Genomic DNA, 19,165 nt, shown 5'->3' on the forward strand with positions numbered 1-19,165 from the left:
TCACTCCCCAGGCTGTGCACCCATTTGGTATCACCAAGTGTCAGAGGAAATGGTGCCCTTTTTAAAATGCGCAGAGAGGGGCGCCTGGGTGTCTTGGTCGGTTAAGCGTCCGACTTCGGCTCAGGTTATGATCTCACGGTCCGTGAGTTCGAGCCCGGCGTCGGGCTCTGTGCTGACAGCTCAGAGCCTGGAGCCTGTTTCAGATTCTGTGTCTCCCTCTCTCTCTGCCCCTCCCCTGTTCATGCTCTGTCTCTTTCTGTCTCAAAAATAAATAAACGTTAAAAAAAATTTTTTTTAATGCGCAGAGGCACTCTTCATTGCATATTGTCACGTGACATGAACCTACGTACCAGAGGGCAACAAGCCCTGCTGACACATGCTAACAGAGTTTGGGGGCTTCCTTCCCCAGGTTCTGGTGCCTCGAAGAAGTCTAACTGGCTCCCTACCAAACCTGCTCACGCGGCTGGACCAGATGCCCAACTATTCCATCTTCCGGGGCTACATCATTGTAGGTACCAAATTCTCTGCGTGACCCACTCGCTCAGGTTACCTGGCAACGGGAATCCCTCACGCGTTCTTGTCTCCCTCCATTGCAGCAATATAATCTGGCGAGTGCGATCGAGGCAGCTGATGCTTATACAGTGTTTGCTCCAAACAACGACGCCATTGAGAATTACATCCGGGAGAAGAAGATTGCAACTCTAGTAGGTATTGGGAAGGATAACCAGGCAAATTATTTTCTGAAGGTTCAAACTCAACCTTTTTCCATCCATCAGTCATGTACAATCTCACTCTTTCGATCAAAACTTCCTTGTCCATGTGCAGACACTTAACGTAAACCCGCACTGAGACTTTCTCTGCTTTCTTGTTTCATTCATACCCATGGAAGCACACACTGGGGCCCTTGGACACGAGGATGCAGGTGTCCCAGGAACCTGGAAGGATCCTCATAGTCACCCTCCTTCCCGGCCCTGCCTCTCTGGCCCCGGGCCACTGAGGTGTCTGCGGCAAGGACGGAGAGAAAGCGGGTGGTCTCTGTCTTCATCCTCTTCTCCCACCTCTGTCCTTCCTGGTTTCTAACATCTGGGGCTACACAGCCCAAATTTGTCAAAGGATTTTGCCAAAGAATGCAGAGCTCCAATATGACACTGTCTGCCTCAAAACCCTTGAATGCGTCCCCATCTCAGTTCAGACTACCTCCCCAGATATCTAAGGCCTCCGTTAACTGGCCACCATTCATCCTCTATTCGGTGGTGGCTCCGGAATTTTCACATAGGGGCCGGGGGTTGCCCTGCCCCCAGCCCCCTGCCCCCAGCCCCCTGCCCCATGATGAGAGGACATGTTTGAAGGTGTATTTGCACAGCAAGCACACAGCTTTCTTTCCCTTACATCTTCAAATAGGGTGACTGAGCCCCAGATACTAACGAAATGCGGACTTACCTGTGAAGCCCCTTAGTGTCATCCTTGGGCCCACCCATTCTCTGCAGAAACCACGTGGTCTAACCGGAGGGACGGTCTCAGAGACCCTAAACAAGCCAAGATGTGTTTGGTGCCTTTGTTCATATCTACCCACACATGTGCACACACACATGTGCGTGCATACACACACACACACACACACACACACACACACTGCCCTTTTGCCTTCACTACCTCCTGAATCTCCCTACCTATTCTTCAAGTCCACTCTGACTGCCTCAGGGAAGCTGGCCCTGGCCACCAGAGCCTTCAGAAAATCTCCCCTGCCTCTGAATTCAGACCATTTGCACACCCCTGCAGTACTATCTGGGTGAATTGTCCTTTCAAGTGAGAGAACCTTAGCTCTCCAAGTAGATTATAAACTCCATGAAGTCAGGGACACTGTCCTAGATTTTTGTGACTCGCATATTGAAAAAGCAAGACACCTGGGATGGGATCAGTATCCTGGGATCTCCTCTGCCCTGCCCCAATCCCTTTGAATGTGTCCAGTGGAAAATATTCTTTTCCTCCCCTGGGATGAAACTTCAGGCAATCCCACAACTTTTCCGTTTTTCCCAAAAGTCCTATGACCATGTGAAGTCACAAACACAGTCTCAATTAAGTTAAAAAAAATTCCAGTAATAATCAACATGTCGAAATAGATTTCAAATCACATCTCTCACTGTTCCCTGCTGGGGCTTTGTCTAGGTGAGAAACTGGAGGAGGGGGCTTGTTCTTGAATCAACCAGGGTCCATCAGGAGACAGAAGCCATACCGGAGAGAGTTTAATATCATGAATTGTTGATCGGGTACAAAGCTGTGTAAACATAACTGAAAGGTTAAAAGGAGGGAGAGAGAAGTCACAGAGGTAGCAGTAGCAGGAAGCATCTAGACCCAAAAGGCTGGAAGAGCAAAGGGAAGAGGTTAGAATTACTAAAATTTAGAGAAATGCAGAGGAAGAGCCTCTCGGAGCTGTAACTCCAACCTCTGAGGAGGGGGCAATGTTCACCTGGCGTCTCTGACCCTGGAGGGGGGTCCCTGGGGGTCCAGGACCCAGACTCCAGCAGAGGGTGTTGCCTGGCAGGGGCTGAGAAGCCCTTCCCTCCAGATCCAGCTGCCCCTCCGGGGTGCAGAGCGGGGCTTTGGTGATGCCCATAGAAACAGGAAGCAAACAGAAGGAGGAAATCCCTTATCCCTCCTTCAGTTCTAATAGGCCTCACAGTCTCCTTCTATCACTTTCTACTGGCAGAACCTACCAGGAGCCCAGGCAAAGGAAAACTGTGGACTGCAGTCGCAGCTGTGGCATCACAAAAGCAGAGTGTGGAGGGTGGGTTCGGGGTTCTCAGGAAGAGAACTGAAAAGGGTAGGAAGGGTCTTACCTAACTGGTACCATCTTGAGATGCCATTGCTGTTTCTGGGCCAGGTCAGGGTTTCAAAGCTCTCTCCCCCTCCCTCTTCCTACCCTCTCCCCACTTTGGTGGGTCCTTCAGAGACCCCACCCATCACCAGTGGTCTCTGACTGCTGTCCCCTGACCTGTGTGCACGCATCCTGCTGTAGTCATTTATCTCCTCCTTGGACCCTAAGCATCCAGAACCCGCCTCCGGCTTTTCCCCAGGGGGAGCCTGTCTGCCCCAGTGAGCACCCATCTAAGATAGGACCTAAGGCCCCAGTTCTCTCAGAGAACCACACATCTGGTCCACAGGACACATGTCCTCTCTCGTCCCAAGCCAGCGCTGGGAGTGCTGGCCTGTCCACCCTCCTCCCCCCTCCACCCTGCCAGCCAGCTATGACATGAGATTGCTCAGCTCTGAGTATAACCTGGTCCCACAGGTCACCCTATCTGCAGGGCACACAGATCATGTTCTTCAAAACATCCCATCGAATCTCCTCTTGTAACCCCTGAGGCGAAAGGCAGGCTGGGGTATGGGGACCCTCTCTTCACAGCACATCTCTTCAAAGAAATCATCTCAGTCTGGGTTTTAGGGTCACACATCAGGAGTTCCTGACCATCCCACATGGAAGACCGGCCAAGTCCGAGGTATTGCGTCTCAGATTTAGTATTTAACATCTATCGCCTCATGATGTCTTGGCAAAAACTTGCAGTTCAACAAGCTGTTGCTCTTGTGATCCCCACGGTTCCTGGCAAGTGACTGGGACAGGCTGACCTATGGGTTGACTCTCAGTTCTGTGTGTTGCCCAGGAGGAGGACGTGCTCAGGTATCACGTGGTCTTGGAGGAGAAACTCCTGAAGAACAACCTGCACAACGGCATGCACCGGGAGACCATGCTGGGCTTTTCCTACTTCATCGGCTTCTTCCTCCGTGACAACCAGGTGCGATCCTTTTACTTATCACCCAGGAAGGAGGGGTGCCTGGGCAGCCCAGTCGGTTAAGCTTCCGACTCTTGGTTTCGGCTCAGGTCATGATCTCATGGGTTTCGTGGGTTCGAGCCCCGCCTTGGGCTCTGCCCTGGCAGCATGGAGCCTGCTTGGAATTCTCTCTCTCCCCCCCTCTCTCTGCCCCTCCCCTGCTCCCGCTGTCTCTATCTCTCTCAAAATAAATATATAAACCAAAAAACAAAACCAAAACAACAGGAATGACAGGAATGAGGGTCTTAGCACCTATCCACCATCATCACTTCCATGTTGAAACAAATCTCACCAGTGCTTCCTCCGCCTTATCCACAAAGGACAGTTGCCTATGTTCCACCGTAAAGAGAAAACAGACTGTCAAGCTTCAACACACTCCCTGTTACCAGCCTCGGGACAATCAGTGCGGCTTCACTAATCACGGTATTTGAATTCCAGCAGTCACAGGTGCCCTTTGACAGTGATTCCTAACAAACCCAACAGACAGTCCCTGAGCACTCTCTAAGATAACAGTGGACATGGCAGCAAACCCCAACTCCCAGGACATGGCACTGGCTGAGGGGGCCAAGTGACACGTGGGGTCCAGCAGCCAAATGAGTAACGTCATGATTGCCTGATCGCACAGACCGCGGTCCTGGGACCGACTGCCCCCACACGGATGCTCAGTATTTACCTCACACAACCCCTAATTATTTCAAAGTCTTCAGGATTCATGAAAAAGAATTGATGAGACTAAACATTTGAGGTATTTCAAGTGTAGGGGCTCCTGAGTGGCTCAGTTGGTTAAATGTCCAACTGTGGCTCAGGTCAAGATCTCACAGTTTGTGAGTTCGAGCCCCCATTGGGCTCTGTGCTGACAGCTCGGAGCCTGGAACCTGCTTCCGATTCTTTGTCTCCCTGTCTCTCTCTGCCCCTCCCCTGCTCTCTCTCTCTCTCTCTCTCTCTCTCTCTCTCTGTCTCTTTCTCTCAAAAATAAACATTAAAAAATTTTTTCAGTTAAACATCTGACTTGAGTTCAGGTCTAACAGTTCATGGGTTCAAGCCCTGCATCAGGCTCTGTGCTGACAGCTCAGAGCCTGGAGCCTGCTTGGCATTCTGTGTCTCCCTCTCTCTCTCTGCCACTCCGCTACTTGTACTCTCCCTCTCTCTCTCTCTCTCTCCCTCTCAAAAATAAATAAACTTTAAAAAATAAAAATAAAAAAGTGCAATCTTAAAAGCAATGCTCTCAATGGTATTGTCATTGAACCACAAGTTAATTTTAGTGTGCGTTTTGTTTTAACCTGCTTGGGTTAAAAAAAAAAAAAAAAAAGAGCTTGAGTCTTACAGAATAATCTAACTCCAAATATTCTCCTCTGACTCCTGTAAATAATCCCACCTATTGTACAATAACTTTGAAGAGATCCTTTTAGATACATTTTCTTATTTTTCCCATTAAGCAAGTTTTGATTGGTAAATAACTTATTTTTTTGTTTTTATCCATATCATTTTTTTAAATGTTTATTTGTTTTTGAGAGAGAGAGTTTGTGAGAGTATGCAAGTGGAGGAGGGGCAAAGAGAAAGAAGGACAGAGGATCCGAAGCGGGCTCTGTGCTGACAGCAGAAAGCCCAACATGGGATTCGAACCCATGAATGGTGAGATCATGACCTGAGCCGAAGTCGGCCACTTAACCGACTGAGCCACCCCGGCACACCGAACTGTATCATTTCTTTTTTTTTTTTTTTTTGTAACGTTTATTTTTGAGACAGAGAGAGACAGAGAATGAACAGGGGAGGGTCAGAGAGAGAGGGAGACACAGAATCTGAAACAGGCTCCAGGCTCTGAGCTGTCAGCACAGAGCCCAACGCGGGGCTCGAACTCACCGACCGCGAGATCATGACCTGAGCCGAAGTCGGACACTAAACCGACTGAGCCACCCAGGCACCCCATATCATTTCTTATTTCATCACAGAAAGACGAATTTTCTAATGCATTTAGTTGGAGCAATTTTAACTCTGTCACAGTTATTTTCCATTTGCTCGGAAATTCTTTGATCTAGAGAAATCTTACAATAGAGGCTTTATCCTAAAATAAACAAATAGTTCTCTTACAGTCAAGGTTTTGCTTTTATTGATAACTCATTTGCTTTCTCTTAGGACAACAGAGTTGTAGGGAAAATCTCTCTAATCGAGTAAAGTTGTGTTCAAATAAAAATTTTATTTTTTATTTAATTTTTTTTTTAACGTTTATTTATTTTTGAGACAGGGAGAGACAGAGCATGAACAGGGGAGAGTCAGAGAGAGGGAGACACAGAATCTGAAGCAGGCTCCAGGCTCTGAGCTGTCAGTACAGAGCCCGATGCGGGGCTAGAACTCACGGACCACGAGATCATGACCTGAGCCGAAGTTGGCCGCTTAGCCGACTGAGCCACCCAGGCGCCCCTCAAATAAAAATTTTAATTCAGCCTGTAATTCCCTGAGTACATCTCACGATGAAGATGATTCAGACTTTTTTCATGCAAATCAACAGTATTACAGCATCAGAAGTTCTACCATTTTGATATTTTTTTAAAGTGTTCAGTGTCTCAGAATTCTGGAAGTTTGTGGTGCAACCACCATTCGACATGACCAGTGAAGTTCCCGGCTAGTCTTACAGATCTACACAGACGCTAGAACACCTGTGGAGCTCGGCCGTGATTTACCTCAACACCCAGTGGAAAGTCACCTGACTTCAAATAAACATAAGGGACTTCAACATTCCATGGGAGTTCAAGTTTCAGCACTTGGAAGAATCATTTTAATATTGCTGCTGTGGGGAGTCTGGGGATGTTATTAATCATTTTGAAGCCCTTATTGGTTACAAACTTAACTTTTTCTTAGTGCACTGAAGATTTCCCCTTCTCCCAACTCACACACACACACACACACACACACACACACACACAGACCAATTTTTTAAAGAACCATTTGTTTCCAGTTTTATTAGTTACATTAATGAACGAACTAGTAGATTCCCTTGTTTTCTATTACTCAATCATTAAGGTATCCTCTCCTTAAAAAAAATCAAAATAAAACAAGTTATAGCTCAAAGTTGAATTGGAGTTAGCAGCCTTTCATGAAGAACCTCTGAACATTCACCACACACTGGGAAATGATACTATCTAGTGGAACTTTTTTCACAAACAAAAACACTAAAAAAATGCTAGTTATTTTTTTTTCTTAAGTGCCTGTCACTTGGCCTTTGTGAGGGTTGCTTGCCAATTAACCATAGAGATGTGCTGAAAGGCCAATGAGTCTCATTCTCCACATCTTCGTTTTGGAAGGCATTCACACCTCCAGGACCACCAGTCCACAGCACAGCTGAGCACGCCCGTGGTGCCATTTTGCCAGTGGAACTAACATAACAATCATGATTCAGAATTCCTCAAATGGTCATAAACCAACTAATGTGAGAGGTGGAGTGAAACCTTAGAGATTCTCTAGAACAGCCTCTTCCTTTTACAAAAGAGGAAGTTGAGATTTAGAGAGGAAAACCCATTGGCCCATTGTCACACAACGAGTTGGTGCCAGATGCGAGACTGTTAATTAGACTCTCCTCCCTTAGGAGAGCCTTTTCCACTACAGTGTGTTACCTTCCAGGTGAATACTGGAATATCTCCTAGGTTGTTGTGATATTGTTGCCTCCAATCCCGATCTTCCCTACTTCCCTTGAAATCACTACACTAAAACTCACTCTTAACCCTCTTGGTTATAGCTCTACGTAAATGAGGCTCCAATAAACTACACCAATGCAGCCACTGACAAGGGAGTGATCCATGGTTTGGGGAAAGTTCTGGAAATTCAGAAGAATAGATGTGACAACAACGACACTACGATTGTACAAGTAAGTTATATCCAAGGCCAATGATGCAACTGTTGGCTTAGTTTTTTATAAATTTGTTAAGCATAAGTTTCATCTATCAGGATATCTCAATTCAGTTGAAAAACACTGAGTGAGCATCTCTGACGTACAAAAAAGCAGAATCAGCTTGGCTCTATAAAGGTATATAAGACATGATCCCTACCCCAATGGACTCAAAATCTGGTGCAATAAATTATACCTTGAGTACCTGGGAACATGCCTGGGGGGTTGTATTGAGCAGAATTCTCAAGCCATGGTCTTCGTGAAAGGGAAAACAAGCCATGCCTAGCGCAGGCTCAGAGGGGGGCTATGGTCCACCTATGGCAGATATTGGCCAAACCTGGTCTATGAGGAGAGAAAATAAAGAGGTGGGTTATTTCAGTGTAACATAAGATGCAGTAATGGAGACTTTTCAGTCCATGAGATAGTGTAGGATCTTTCTTGATAGTAATAGCTGCTGACATTTTGGGGGCGCTTCTTATGTGCCAGGCACTGCCCATATTCTATGTGGTTTTAATGGTTTTATACAGGTTAATACACATGTTACATGTACCATGCTCACAATACCCTACAAAATAGGTACTATTACTATCCCCATTTTGCAGATGGGGAAAACGAGCCACAGAGAAGCTAAGTAATGCACCAAGTTCACAGAGCTAGCAAGTGGCAGATAAGGAGTTAAAATCCAGGCAGTCTGGCCGCAGAGCCAGAACCCTGAACAACCACACCATCCTGTCTGGTGCTAGCCAAGTTAAGAACCAGTCACACTGACCTCCTCCTGTTCTAGGAATGGGTCACATTTAAAATTTTCTGTCATTCCTAACTAGTGCTCATTGTTTTACAATAGTATCTATTAGCTCCGTACTGACCCCTCAGCTCCTCGTGCTCCCAAGGCCGGCACGGTGTGTGACACATCCTCTCAGTCTGGGAATCTCGACAAATTCACTAAATAACGGGTTTTCTGTGAAGGGGGGCTGTTGTTAAAGGAATTGGGATGTAAATGAGGTAAGAGGATAATTAGTATCAGAGAGTAGAGGAAAGCAATGCTAAGACATCCCAGACCTCAAGTAGTTGAAGGGCTTATCTAAATGAACAGGAAAGAAGCTGATCGGATGAGTTCCCCTAATATCTTTCTGAGTTTCAATTCTATATGCTAATACCTCAGCTTCAAGGTCTGGAAAATACTTTGCAGTAAAAGCAATAACCATGAAATGTTCACTTTGCCTCTGTGTTTTACCAAGGGAAAATGTGGGAAGTGTTCCCAGCAGCCGATCTGCCCACCTGGAACTAAACCACTAGTAAGTATTTTGTCTTCTTTTATAAAATAGTTTCCAGATACTAGGCGGTCCGAATTAGAAAATGAACCTCAAGCATATCTCATTTTCTCTGCCCTCATCCCTGTATTTTAATCCCTGTGTTTTAATTTAATTTTACCTTCTTATATTACATGCATCTTTCTAAAGTCTTGAATCCATTTTTTTTTTTTTTTTGGACCAAAGTAAAATTTAATTAGTACATAAACAGAAGCCGGGGTTCACATCATTCGATGCACAATGCAGGAAGAGATTTTTCACTTTCTACATCTTTCACATCCCAGAAGCCAGTTGAGGATAAGAGCAAGAAATCTTATCAGAGAAGGTAGACTCTGTATCCAAACAACATCCAATCTGGATGAGTTTCCTTTTAGTTGAAGTTACAACTTCCTCTAAGAAACAGATGGCAAACTTGGGAGAAGTAAACATGTCTTTGAATTGATTACTAATCTATGTTTCTTGTAGCTATTTATTATAAGAGCTACTCCTGATAATGTTCCAATCGTTACCAAAAAAATAGATGGGGAGCGCCTGGGTGGCTCAGTCAGTTAAGCGTCTGACTTCTGCTCAAGTCATGATCTCACAGTTCATGGGTTTGAGCCCTACATCGGGCTCTGTGCTGACAGCTCAGAGCCTGGAGCCTGCTTCAGATTCTGTGTCTCCCTCTCTCTGGCTCTCCCCCACCCACCCTTTGTGTGTGTGTGTGTGTCTCTCTATCAAAACTAAACATAAAAGCATTTTTTTAAAATAGATGCTTATGCACCTTCCATAGCATGAGAATAAAAATTTTTAATGATGGGGCACCTTGGTGGCTTAGTTAAGCATCCAACTCTTGGTTTTGGTTCAGGTCATGATCTCAGGGTCATGAGATCAAGCCCCTCTCCCTCACGTTGTCTCTCTGAAAGAAAGAAAGAAAGAAAGAAAGAAAGAAAGAAAGAAAGAAAGAAAGAAAGAGAAAGAAAAAGAAAGAAAGGAAGAAAGAAAGAAAGAGAAAGAAAGAAAGAAAGAAAGAGAGAAAGAAAAAAAGAAAGAAAGAAGGAAGGAAAACTTATAATGAAAACAATGCTGATTCTCTCACTGGAGTTTTAATCTGGTACATTACAGGATATTTTTATCTAGTTTACAACTTTTCCTACAACTTCTGAGTTAGTTTTCTAGACAAAAGTTCTTTTTACAGAGTACCACCTTAAGGTATCCTAATTTGGATTTTGCCTGCTTTCACTTCTGGCAGTCAACATTGTGATTTTGTGTCTCCTTTCTTACAAAGCAGCTCCAAGAAACCAACCCCCTCCCTTTCCAGAACGTTTCAGTCAGAGAAACAGCGATATGTCACCCACGTACTTTCTCCTAGGGACTGGAACTTCTTCTTCCCCAAAACGTTGACATCGTTTCTATTGCATAGGGCGAAGAGACAAGGAGATGTATCTACACCTTTTATTTCATGGGCAAGCGATCCGTGTTCATTGGGTGCCAGCCAAACTGTATGAAAACCGTCATTGTGAGTATAAGGATTGAATCGCCCTTCCAATTCCTGCAAGCAGATGGGGAAATGTAATCATATGTCATACATGTATTCCTTCCGCCTCTCCTCTTCCTCCTCATCATCCCCACTCCCGTTGTCATCGTCATTCAAGGTAGCGGTGGTTAACAGCAAAACTCAGGCCAGCCCTGTAAGTCGGGAAACAGGTAAAAGCTGCAATATTCAATTGTGTGGTGAAGAAACAGAAGGACTGAGACGCTAGAAGGACCATCTCATTGTTGCAACAGGGTGAAATGCCCTGTGAGTGTGCTTGCATGCAAAGGGATGGAGAAGACAGCCAGCTCCCTAATAAGGGAAAGAGAAGGTGCACCTGCTTGTTTAGAAAACGAACCCCAGAGCTAAGTACGTCTGTGCTGTTGCTTTGGGATCTGCAGGAAAAGTCTTTATAACTTCCTGCCCTGCTTCTCTCCCAGAAGACTAGGCATAGCCCCTGCCTATCCTACAGAAAGCAAGGTGGTCTGGCCCTCAAGCTGCAGAGCTTTTGTGGGCTTTTTTGGTTTTTGTTTTCCAGGATCCAAAAATGTTTTATTGGAACACAGCCATGCTCATGCATTTACTTTCTTACTGAAGTAGAATTAACATACAATGTTATATTTCCTTTCACCAGTACAACAGGTAAATCAACAATTCTACAGGTGGAATCTAAAAACAAAACAAAGGAACCAAGAAACAAACCAAAAACATAGACTCTTAAAACACAGAGAGCACCGTTGCCACGGAGGGTGGGGAATGAAATAGGTGAAGGGGACTATGAGGTACAAACTCCCAGTTACAAAGTAAGACACGGGGATGCAAAGTAACAGCATAGGGACTATAGTTAGGAATATGCAGTAGCATCGTATGGTGACAGATGGTGACTGCGCTTATTGAGGCCACCACTGAGTGACCTAGACATTTGTGTTTTGGCGAACTCAAGAATAAGAGGCAGAGGCGATGGGGATTAAAGATGACGCTCATCATGAGGAGCACTGAGTAATATATGGAACTGTCCAATCACTATAGTGCACGCCTGAAATTACGATAACATTATATGCTAGCTATAGTGGAATTAAAATGAAAACATTAATAAAAATTTTAGAAAAGTAAAAAACGCACACAGCCAGGAGGGCTTCCCTTAACTCCAAGAGATTCATTTATAAAATGCAGAAGGCTTCCCCTGCAAAGGCGTCTCACCCTCAGAACCAGTGGGGACGACATAAGGCACACCAGGGAGGGGCCCGGGGTCCTGGATGGTGACCACAGCTGACACATCCCCCTCCACCCCTGCATCACCTGCATTATTCTTTTCTCTGTTCCTGATGCCCTCTTTTCCCGCTGATCTTCATCCCCGCCTCTCGCTGGCCTTTCTGCTTTCCCTCCTTCCTGCCTTCCGTTCCTTCCCGCTCAGGGTACCTCTCATGCACTGTCAGAGCTCCGGACAAAACCCGGGGATGGAGGTGTGGCCGCCTCCCTCCAAGCCCAGCCTTGTCCCCCCCACCCCGGTTGCAGACGAGAGAATGCTGTGCCGGCTTCTTTGGCCCCCAGTGCCAGCCCTGCCCAGGGAAAGCCGAGAACGTCTGCTTTGGAAACGGGATCTGCTTGGACGGGCTGAACGGCACGGGCGTGTGCGAGTGTGGAGAGGGCTTCGGGGGCACGGCCTGTGAGACCTGCACCGAGGGCAAGTACGGCCCCCAATGCGACCAAGGTGCGCACCCTCCTCCCCACCCCGGCAGGCCCCGCGCCAAACCTGCCAGGGCCCGATCCTCGCCGCTCCGTCACCAGCCTGTCTGGGCAGGCGGGCCAGAATCCCACCCCTACTATCAGGGAATTGTAAGGACGTCCGTGTCCTGCGATATGCACAGAACAGTGTTTCCAAACATTTCCAGTCACTAACTGCACCTACCAAACGACCCCCAATCTGTTCGCGGACGTTCTCCCACCAACCTCACGCTTCTGTATTTGTCTGTGCGCCTGGATCCTCATGTTGGTTACGCTCTCGGGTTTGGACATCGCTTGATAGTCTGAAATGCCCGTTCCTGCACAGTCTCTCGTTTGGTCTGCACAGGAATCTTACACACTTGGGTGTTCTGGTACCCATTTTACAGACGAGTATATTAAGGCAGAGTTGAATGGCTTCCCCCAGGGTCACACTGATGAGAGGCAGAACTGAGATTTGAATCATACCTTACTCGGCTCCAAAGCCTTGCTCTTGAATGCTGCTGTCCTCTGTGTAAAGATTACTCTATTAATTCACCTTTAGCAAGCCACCTGCTTTAAGCTGTTTTGTTTTCACAAAACCATCATCTGTTTGCATTCTCTGACCCTGACTTCCTTGTGCCCAGGGACACACGCACACACGCACTTGGGAGGAGTTTCTTAATCCACGATGGGAAAGCAAGGAATTTTTCTACCTTGCACTAAAAACCGTAAATTGGACCTGGCTATCACTGCTTTATCAGTAGCCTGTCCAAGCCAAAATCAATATATAAGTGAATCATTATAATTGGACCATATACCATATAGTTGGAACTCTAGAGCTGACTCTTTCTGTCATTTGGAAGCGTTTTCTGTTTCCGTCTGTGCAGGACTTCCTAACCTGTGATTCATGGGGTCATGGAGTCTAGCAACGCCCCAAAGCTGAAACCTTTTCTCGGGGGAAGGTGTCCAAAGTTTCCAGCCAGTTCTCAGAGGCTCATGACACTGCTGCGTAATAAAGGAATTGGCATTTCTATGTTACTAAAGAAGGCAATGCCACACCAGGGTTATATAAACCTAGTGGACAAACCTTAGGGAACACACGTGCTCCCAGCCCAGGCTGTCCCACACAACCCTGAATCCTCAGATGACTTTAGCTGAGGACACTCTCAACCTGCTCGGGTCAGCAACCTACAGTGCTTTCACAGTCCCACGACCATGGTCTGTGTCACATCATGGCCTGATGCGATTCTGTCTCCTGTGCCCCTGCCCTCCCTGTGAATCCAGCCCTCCATGAACGACAATGAGTCCCTGGAACCAGGTTGGCGAATGAAATGCCTCTCACGGGAAGTGACACTTTATAGTAAATGATAAATGAGCTCCTGAGCACAGGTCAGAGGTCTAACAATTTGTGGGCACTTTTCCACTTAGCGTGTTCTTGTGTCCACGGGAGATGCAGCCAAGGACCCTCGGGTGACGGCTCCTGCGACTGTGAGGTTGGCTGGCGAGGAGTGACATGTGACAGTGGTAAGGGCGAGCCCCTCGGTCCTTATGATCTGCTCTTAGCCTCGCGTCTTAGCAGCTACATTTCTTTCTTCCTAAAATAGAAATGACGCCTCTGTTACTTCCTTTGGCAATCCAAGTAATTCCTACTTTCTGCAAAAAGTTTGTAAAATAAAGACAAGCAGAAGGAAGTAGATCAGAACTGCTCACGTTCCCACCGCAGGAAAGAACTCTCGCTAATGTCTTACATTGACCTACTGGCCTTCCACTCTTTTTCTGGGTGTATAAACATCTGTGTGTGAGATCGCACTCTACATACAGTTTTACAGCCTACTTTTTCTTTTTTTTTTTTTAAGTTTTTATTTAATTTTGAGAAAGAGAGAGAGAGAAAGGAAAGATTGTGTGTGCACAAGTTGGGGAGGGGCAGAGAGAGAGAATCCCAAGCAGGCTCCACACTGTCAGCACAGAGCCCAACACAGAACTCGATCCCACAAACCATGAGATCGTGACCTGAGCCAAAATGAAGAGTCAGACACTTAACCAACTAAGCCACCCAGGTGCCCCTACAGCCTACTTTTCCATTTTACAGTATGTAACGGATAGCTTTCCACATGGATAAATATAGATAAATACCATTTTTTAGTTTTCATGCAATATCTCAGTATATGACTATACCATGCTTTCTCAAACCAATTTTCGATTGTCATCGTAGCACTGCCATGAACATACATCATTTTGCATTTGTCTAATTCATCCTCTGATATTTCTAAAGATGGGATATCTGCGTCAGAAGTTGGCACTTTGGGGGCGCCCGGGTGGCTAGGTTGGTTAAGCATCTGACTTCAGCTCAGGTCATCATCTCACAGTAGGTGAGTTCGAGCCCCGCACTGAGCTCACTATTGCCAGTGTGGGGCCCACTTCGGATTTTCAGTCCCCGCCCCTCTCTCTGCCCATCCCCCCCCCCTCTTAAAAATAAACATTAAAAAAAAAAGAAGTTGCACTTTTGGAGGGAGGGTTTGCTACTTCTTGCCGCGTTGTCCTGCAGAGGTTATATGCGTTTATTTTCCCACAACAGGATCTGAACAGGCCCATCTCCCCTAGCCACACCACACTGCACTGATGTTTCTTAATGTGCCCCAAGGACAGCCCTCCGGACTCACTCCTCTTCCTGCTCTCCCTCCTGGGAGAAAAGACCAGCCCACCCTACCTGCCCCCCGCCCCCCAATCTAGAAACCACCCACGTGGCCTTCATGCCTCCCTGGCCAGCATGTCTGCATTATTCTAACATCCACATCCCATCCTGTGGCTCATCCTCTCAGTGAGAGGCTTGGGGTCTGTCCTGTGCCTCCTTTCCTAGCTTCCTCCACTCCATCCTCCACATGGCTGCCAGAGAGAACTTTCCAGAACACAGGTGTCTTAGTTCAGGCTGCTATAACAAGTGCTATAGACGAGATGTCTTATAAGCCACAGAAATGTCTCTCTCAGTTCTGACGGCTGGAAGTCTGAGACCAGGTGCCATCAGGCTCTGGTGAGAACCCTCTCCTGGGTTGCCAACTGCTGGTTTCTCACGTCCTCACCCAGCAGAAGAGGCAAGGGTGCTTTCTGGGGTCTCTTTTATAAGGGCACTAATCCCATTCATGAGCACGCTTATGACCTAACCATCTCCAAAGGCCCAAGCCCCAACACCTTCACCCTGGAGATTAGGTTTCCACATATGGATTTGAGGGGTGGGGTGACACAAACATCTCCCCGCCCCCCCCCGCCATAGCAATAGGTAAGACCATTATTCCCACCCCCTCCCCAGGACTTGACAACCTGCTATGACTCTTCATCGCCTCCAGGAGAAAGTTCATTGCCTCCAAGGGACACACCTTAGCAGGGTAGAGTACAAGGCTATTCACCGATTGGCACTCACCCAGTTTTCCAGCCGGGTCTCAGTGCACATCGTGCGCACGCAGCTTCCGGCCTAGAAATGGAAATAAGTGGTCAAGAGTGTTCAAAAAATAGTAGTATGAGAGCACAGAGGAAAGAGCCTCTAGACTGGAGCCAGGAAGAAAACTCCTCTGTTCACGTGCAAACTCCCCACTCCCAAGCGCCTGGCAGGCATCACTGAGGCCAGAGAGGGGCGCCACCTCTGTCTCAAAAGAGCACGTCGTGTAGCCACCCCTATTAACTGAAGTTGGCTCAAAGGTTTAGAGCATGTTTCAGAGAGGAGGACCTAAAAGATGACTGGGATTTCAGTAGACAGAGAATGGAGAGATCACAGACTTCCAGGCTCAAGGAAGAGCATCCATAACAGCACAAAATTGCATTGTACCCATTTAGCACCTTGGAGCCTGTCAAGGTTCCCTCTGACACAAAACAGACCTCTTTTGCAGTCAGGTCTCTGCTGCAGGACCTTCTGTGTGACTCGGCCAGCTCTAATGAGATTCTATCCCAACGGCTGTTAACGTGGGCATCCTCCCCAAAGGGTACTCTTTCTTCATCGCTAATGATTTCTTTCTGGATCCTCCCCTGCTGAGAAATATCTGGTAACTGAGCATCCAAGAGTGAAAGCCCATGCTATTCCAGGAAATTTAGGAATTAATTCAGCTAATAGATAATAGGTACCTTGCTATATGCCTGTCCCTGGGCTATTTTTGCAAATACAAAAGAAGGGGGGATGGAGTGCCGGGCTAGCTCATTCATAGAGCAAGCAACTCTTGATCTCAGGGTTGTGACTTCAAGCCCCATGTTGGGTGCAGAGATTACTTAAGAATAAAATTTAAAAAGAAAATTTTTAATGTTTATTTTTGAGAGAGAGAGAGAGAGAGAGACAGAGCGTGAGTGGGGGAGGGCCAGAGAGAGAGGGAGACACAGAATCTGAAGCAGGGTCCAGTCCCTGAGCTGTCAGCACAGAGCCCGATGCGGGGCTCGAACTCACAAACCGTGAGATCATGATCTGAACTGAAGTTGGACACTTAACCGACTGAGCCACCCTGGCACCCCCAAAATATAATCTGTTTTGAAAAAAGGCAAAAAAGCCTTTTAATATTAGTTATAATTAAGCTTTGCTTGTTTATTTCACTCCATAATAAAATGACGAAAAACTAGAAAGAATAAAGAACACAGGAAATAAAAATAAGAGTAGAAAAATCAGGCCCCAGGGAGGAACATGCATCAACCTCCAGACCCTGATGGAGGATACTGTGTTTTACTCTCCTCGCAGCCTGGCATACAGTAGACACTCCATCAGTATATTCAGCCTTCAGATTTGGTGCTGAGCTTCCTGGCAGCCAAGGCAAAACAAGGATTTATAAGCTCATACAGTTTTATGTAGCTCACGTGATGCATATCATTACTTCTGAGGAATTAAATCTTTTCTGGGCAGCAAGTACTCAAAGAAAGCTCCCGAGTTAGGTTTAGTAAGAAAGGACTGAGCCAGCAATTGGTTCTCTTTTGCAGAGATCACCAAAGACGACTGCAATGGGATATGCCACACCAGCGCCAAGTACGTACCGCTGAGCTTTTCTCTGGAAGTGATGCAAAGGGGGTTCTTTTCTAGGAGTGTCCACGTCAGGCCCTGTCTTCGGGGTAATAGCTTCCTGAGACCCTTTCTGAAGACTTATGATGAATTTAAGTATGAAAGGAAAAATCTCTCTCAAAAGGCCACCATCAACTTGCCACATCCAGCCTTCGAAACAAGCTGCCACCTGAGTTACCTGGCATATCGGCAAAAAAGCCAGCTGCTGCCCCCAGTTCAAGCCACAGGGGCCCTTTCATAGAGGCCGAGGGAGCCCAGTGCCCCTGACTGCCGTCAAACCTTACTCCCCATTCACAGCGAAGCCTTATGTGTTCATACTTCAACGCCATACTCCGAACTCCCAGAGGGGCGTGATGGCTTAACTAATTGGCCCAGTAACTGGACTTAGACCTGAATTCAGATCAGCCTCTGTCATTTTCATTGTGTGCATGACCTGGAGTCAATTACGCTTCTAAGCCCCAGCTTCTCCATCCGTAAATGGGAATAGTAACATCTACGGGTTAGGGCTACTGGATGGCGTGTAGGTTATGAGAAGTAATGTGGGAAGCACGGCTCCGAGGACATGAGTGGCCCTCTAAAGATTGCTGGCTGTCCTCCTTATCCCGGGCCGATGCCCACCCGTGTACTCTCTGCAGTTTCGGCCACCCGTCCAGGGCCGTGCTGGGCAGGGACTCTCCTTCCGAGCCTTAGGCAAGACCTCTGAGTGAAGCAGGGGGCAGGAGCCAGGACGCTGGGGACACAATGGGTGGAGGTTCTGTATTCTTTCCCCACAAATGGCGCTTGCCATTTCTTGTTGCAGCTGCCTTCTCAATCCGGACGGGACAGCCTCATGCAGATGTGCAGCAGGATTCCAAGGGAATGGAACAGTCTGCACAGGCAAGCGAGAAAGGGACCGCTGGGGTTACAAGGGTGGCACAAGTCCTGCAGACTGCACCATTCTGCCACCACCAACCACTGCTGCTGCCCTGGATGTAACAGGGCAGCCGACCAGGCCCCCTGGGCGAGAAAACTGCTGTTAGCGGTTGGGGCGTGTGTTGGGTTAGGAATGCATGGGACAATCGTACCTGTTCTCTTCTCCAAACAGCCGTTCACAGCCTTGACCGCAACTGAAGTCACCTGGGGAACTTTGAAAACACCAGCTTGATTGACCTAGCATGTGACCCAGGCGTGGGGACTCTGGAGTGGGACAGACAGGGACCCGAGTCCTGGTTCTTCCTCCTACTACCCACACAGCTTTGGATGGGTCTCTTATTTGCTGTGAGCCCCCTTAGCTCACTTTTAAAGTGAACATAAAACTGTGTCCCTTGCAGAGTGGTTTGAGGACAAAACGACCTCTCTGTGCAATGGCAGAATGAGGCAGAATTTAAAACGGCCCCACACCAGACTCTCCCGGGTTTGGGTCTAAGTTCTTATAGCTTGTATTACCTTGGGAAAGTTGCTTGACTGCTCTTTGCATCATTTTCCCATCTGTAAGTTGTGGTCAGTAAGAGAATCTCCCTCCCTGGACCTTTTGGTGAGAACGAGATTAATAACGGTGAGGTGCTTAGAACAGCCTTTGCACAGAGCACTCGGTAAATGGGATCTAATACTCATAAGGTGCCCACCACATACTTGGTGCTAGAAAACTGGAAACGCTTAGCGTCATATTTCTCTCGAGCACCTTGTCCAGGCAGCCTTCAGTCCAGATTGTGGTGAACAATGAACATACCAACCTGTCTTCTAGACCATCTTACCCCAGGGGGTTCTCCCAGCGTGCAAGCACCCAGGCCCTGGTCCCAGATGTTTCCTGCGGTAAGATGTGCACAGTATGCCAGTGAAAACAGCTGGGAGGAGCAAATAACTGGAATATTTTTCTTGCCCTCTGTTTTTAGGAAATAGCAAAAGCAGGGTTATAGGAGAGCAACCCAC

The 19,165-nt window shown here is 47.1% G+C and overlaps 1 protein-coding gene across 3 annotated transcripts in view; it reads left to right on the plus strand.

Moving 5' to 3' along the window:
* Nucleotides 1-19,165, plus strand: part of STAB2 (stabilin 2) — a 166,693-nt gene that overhangs the window by 96,953 nt on the left and 50,575 nt on the right. For all 3 annotated transcript variants that reach the window (XM_045467010.1, XM_045467011.1, XM_045467012.1), the window contains 10 exons: nt 410-508; nt 597-704; nt 3,660-3,791; nt 7,558-7,686; nt 8,946-9,002; nt 10,420-10,515; nt 12,046-12,241; nt 13,663-13,758; nt 17,179-17,224; nt 18,057-18,133. In XM_045467010.1, the coding sequence (XP_045322966.1) occupies nt 410-508; nt 597-704; nt 3,660-3,791; nt 7,558-7,686; nt 8,946-9,002; nt 10,420-10,515; nt 12,046-12,241; nt 13,663-13,758; nt 17,179-17,224; nt 18,057-18,133 (1,036 nt within the window). The remainder of the gene's footprint in view (nt 1-409; nt 509-596; nt 705-3,659; nt 3,792-7,557; nt 7,687-8,945; nt 9,003-10,419; nt 10,516-12,045; nt 12,242-13,662; nt 13,759-17,178; nt 17,225-18,056; nt 18,134-19,165) is intronic.

The sequence above is a fragment of the Leopardus geoffroyi genome, chromosome B4 (genome assembly GCF_018350155.1).
Source record: "Leopardus geoffroyi isolate Oge1 chromosome B4, O.geoffroyi_Oge1_pat1.0, whole genome shotgun sequence".
NCBI classification, from domain to species: Eukaryota; Metazoa; Chordata; class Mammalia; order Carnivora; family Felidae; genus Leopardus; species Leopardus geoffroyi.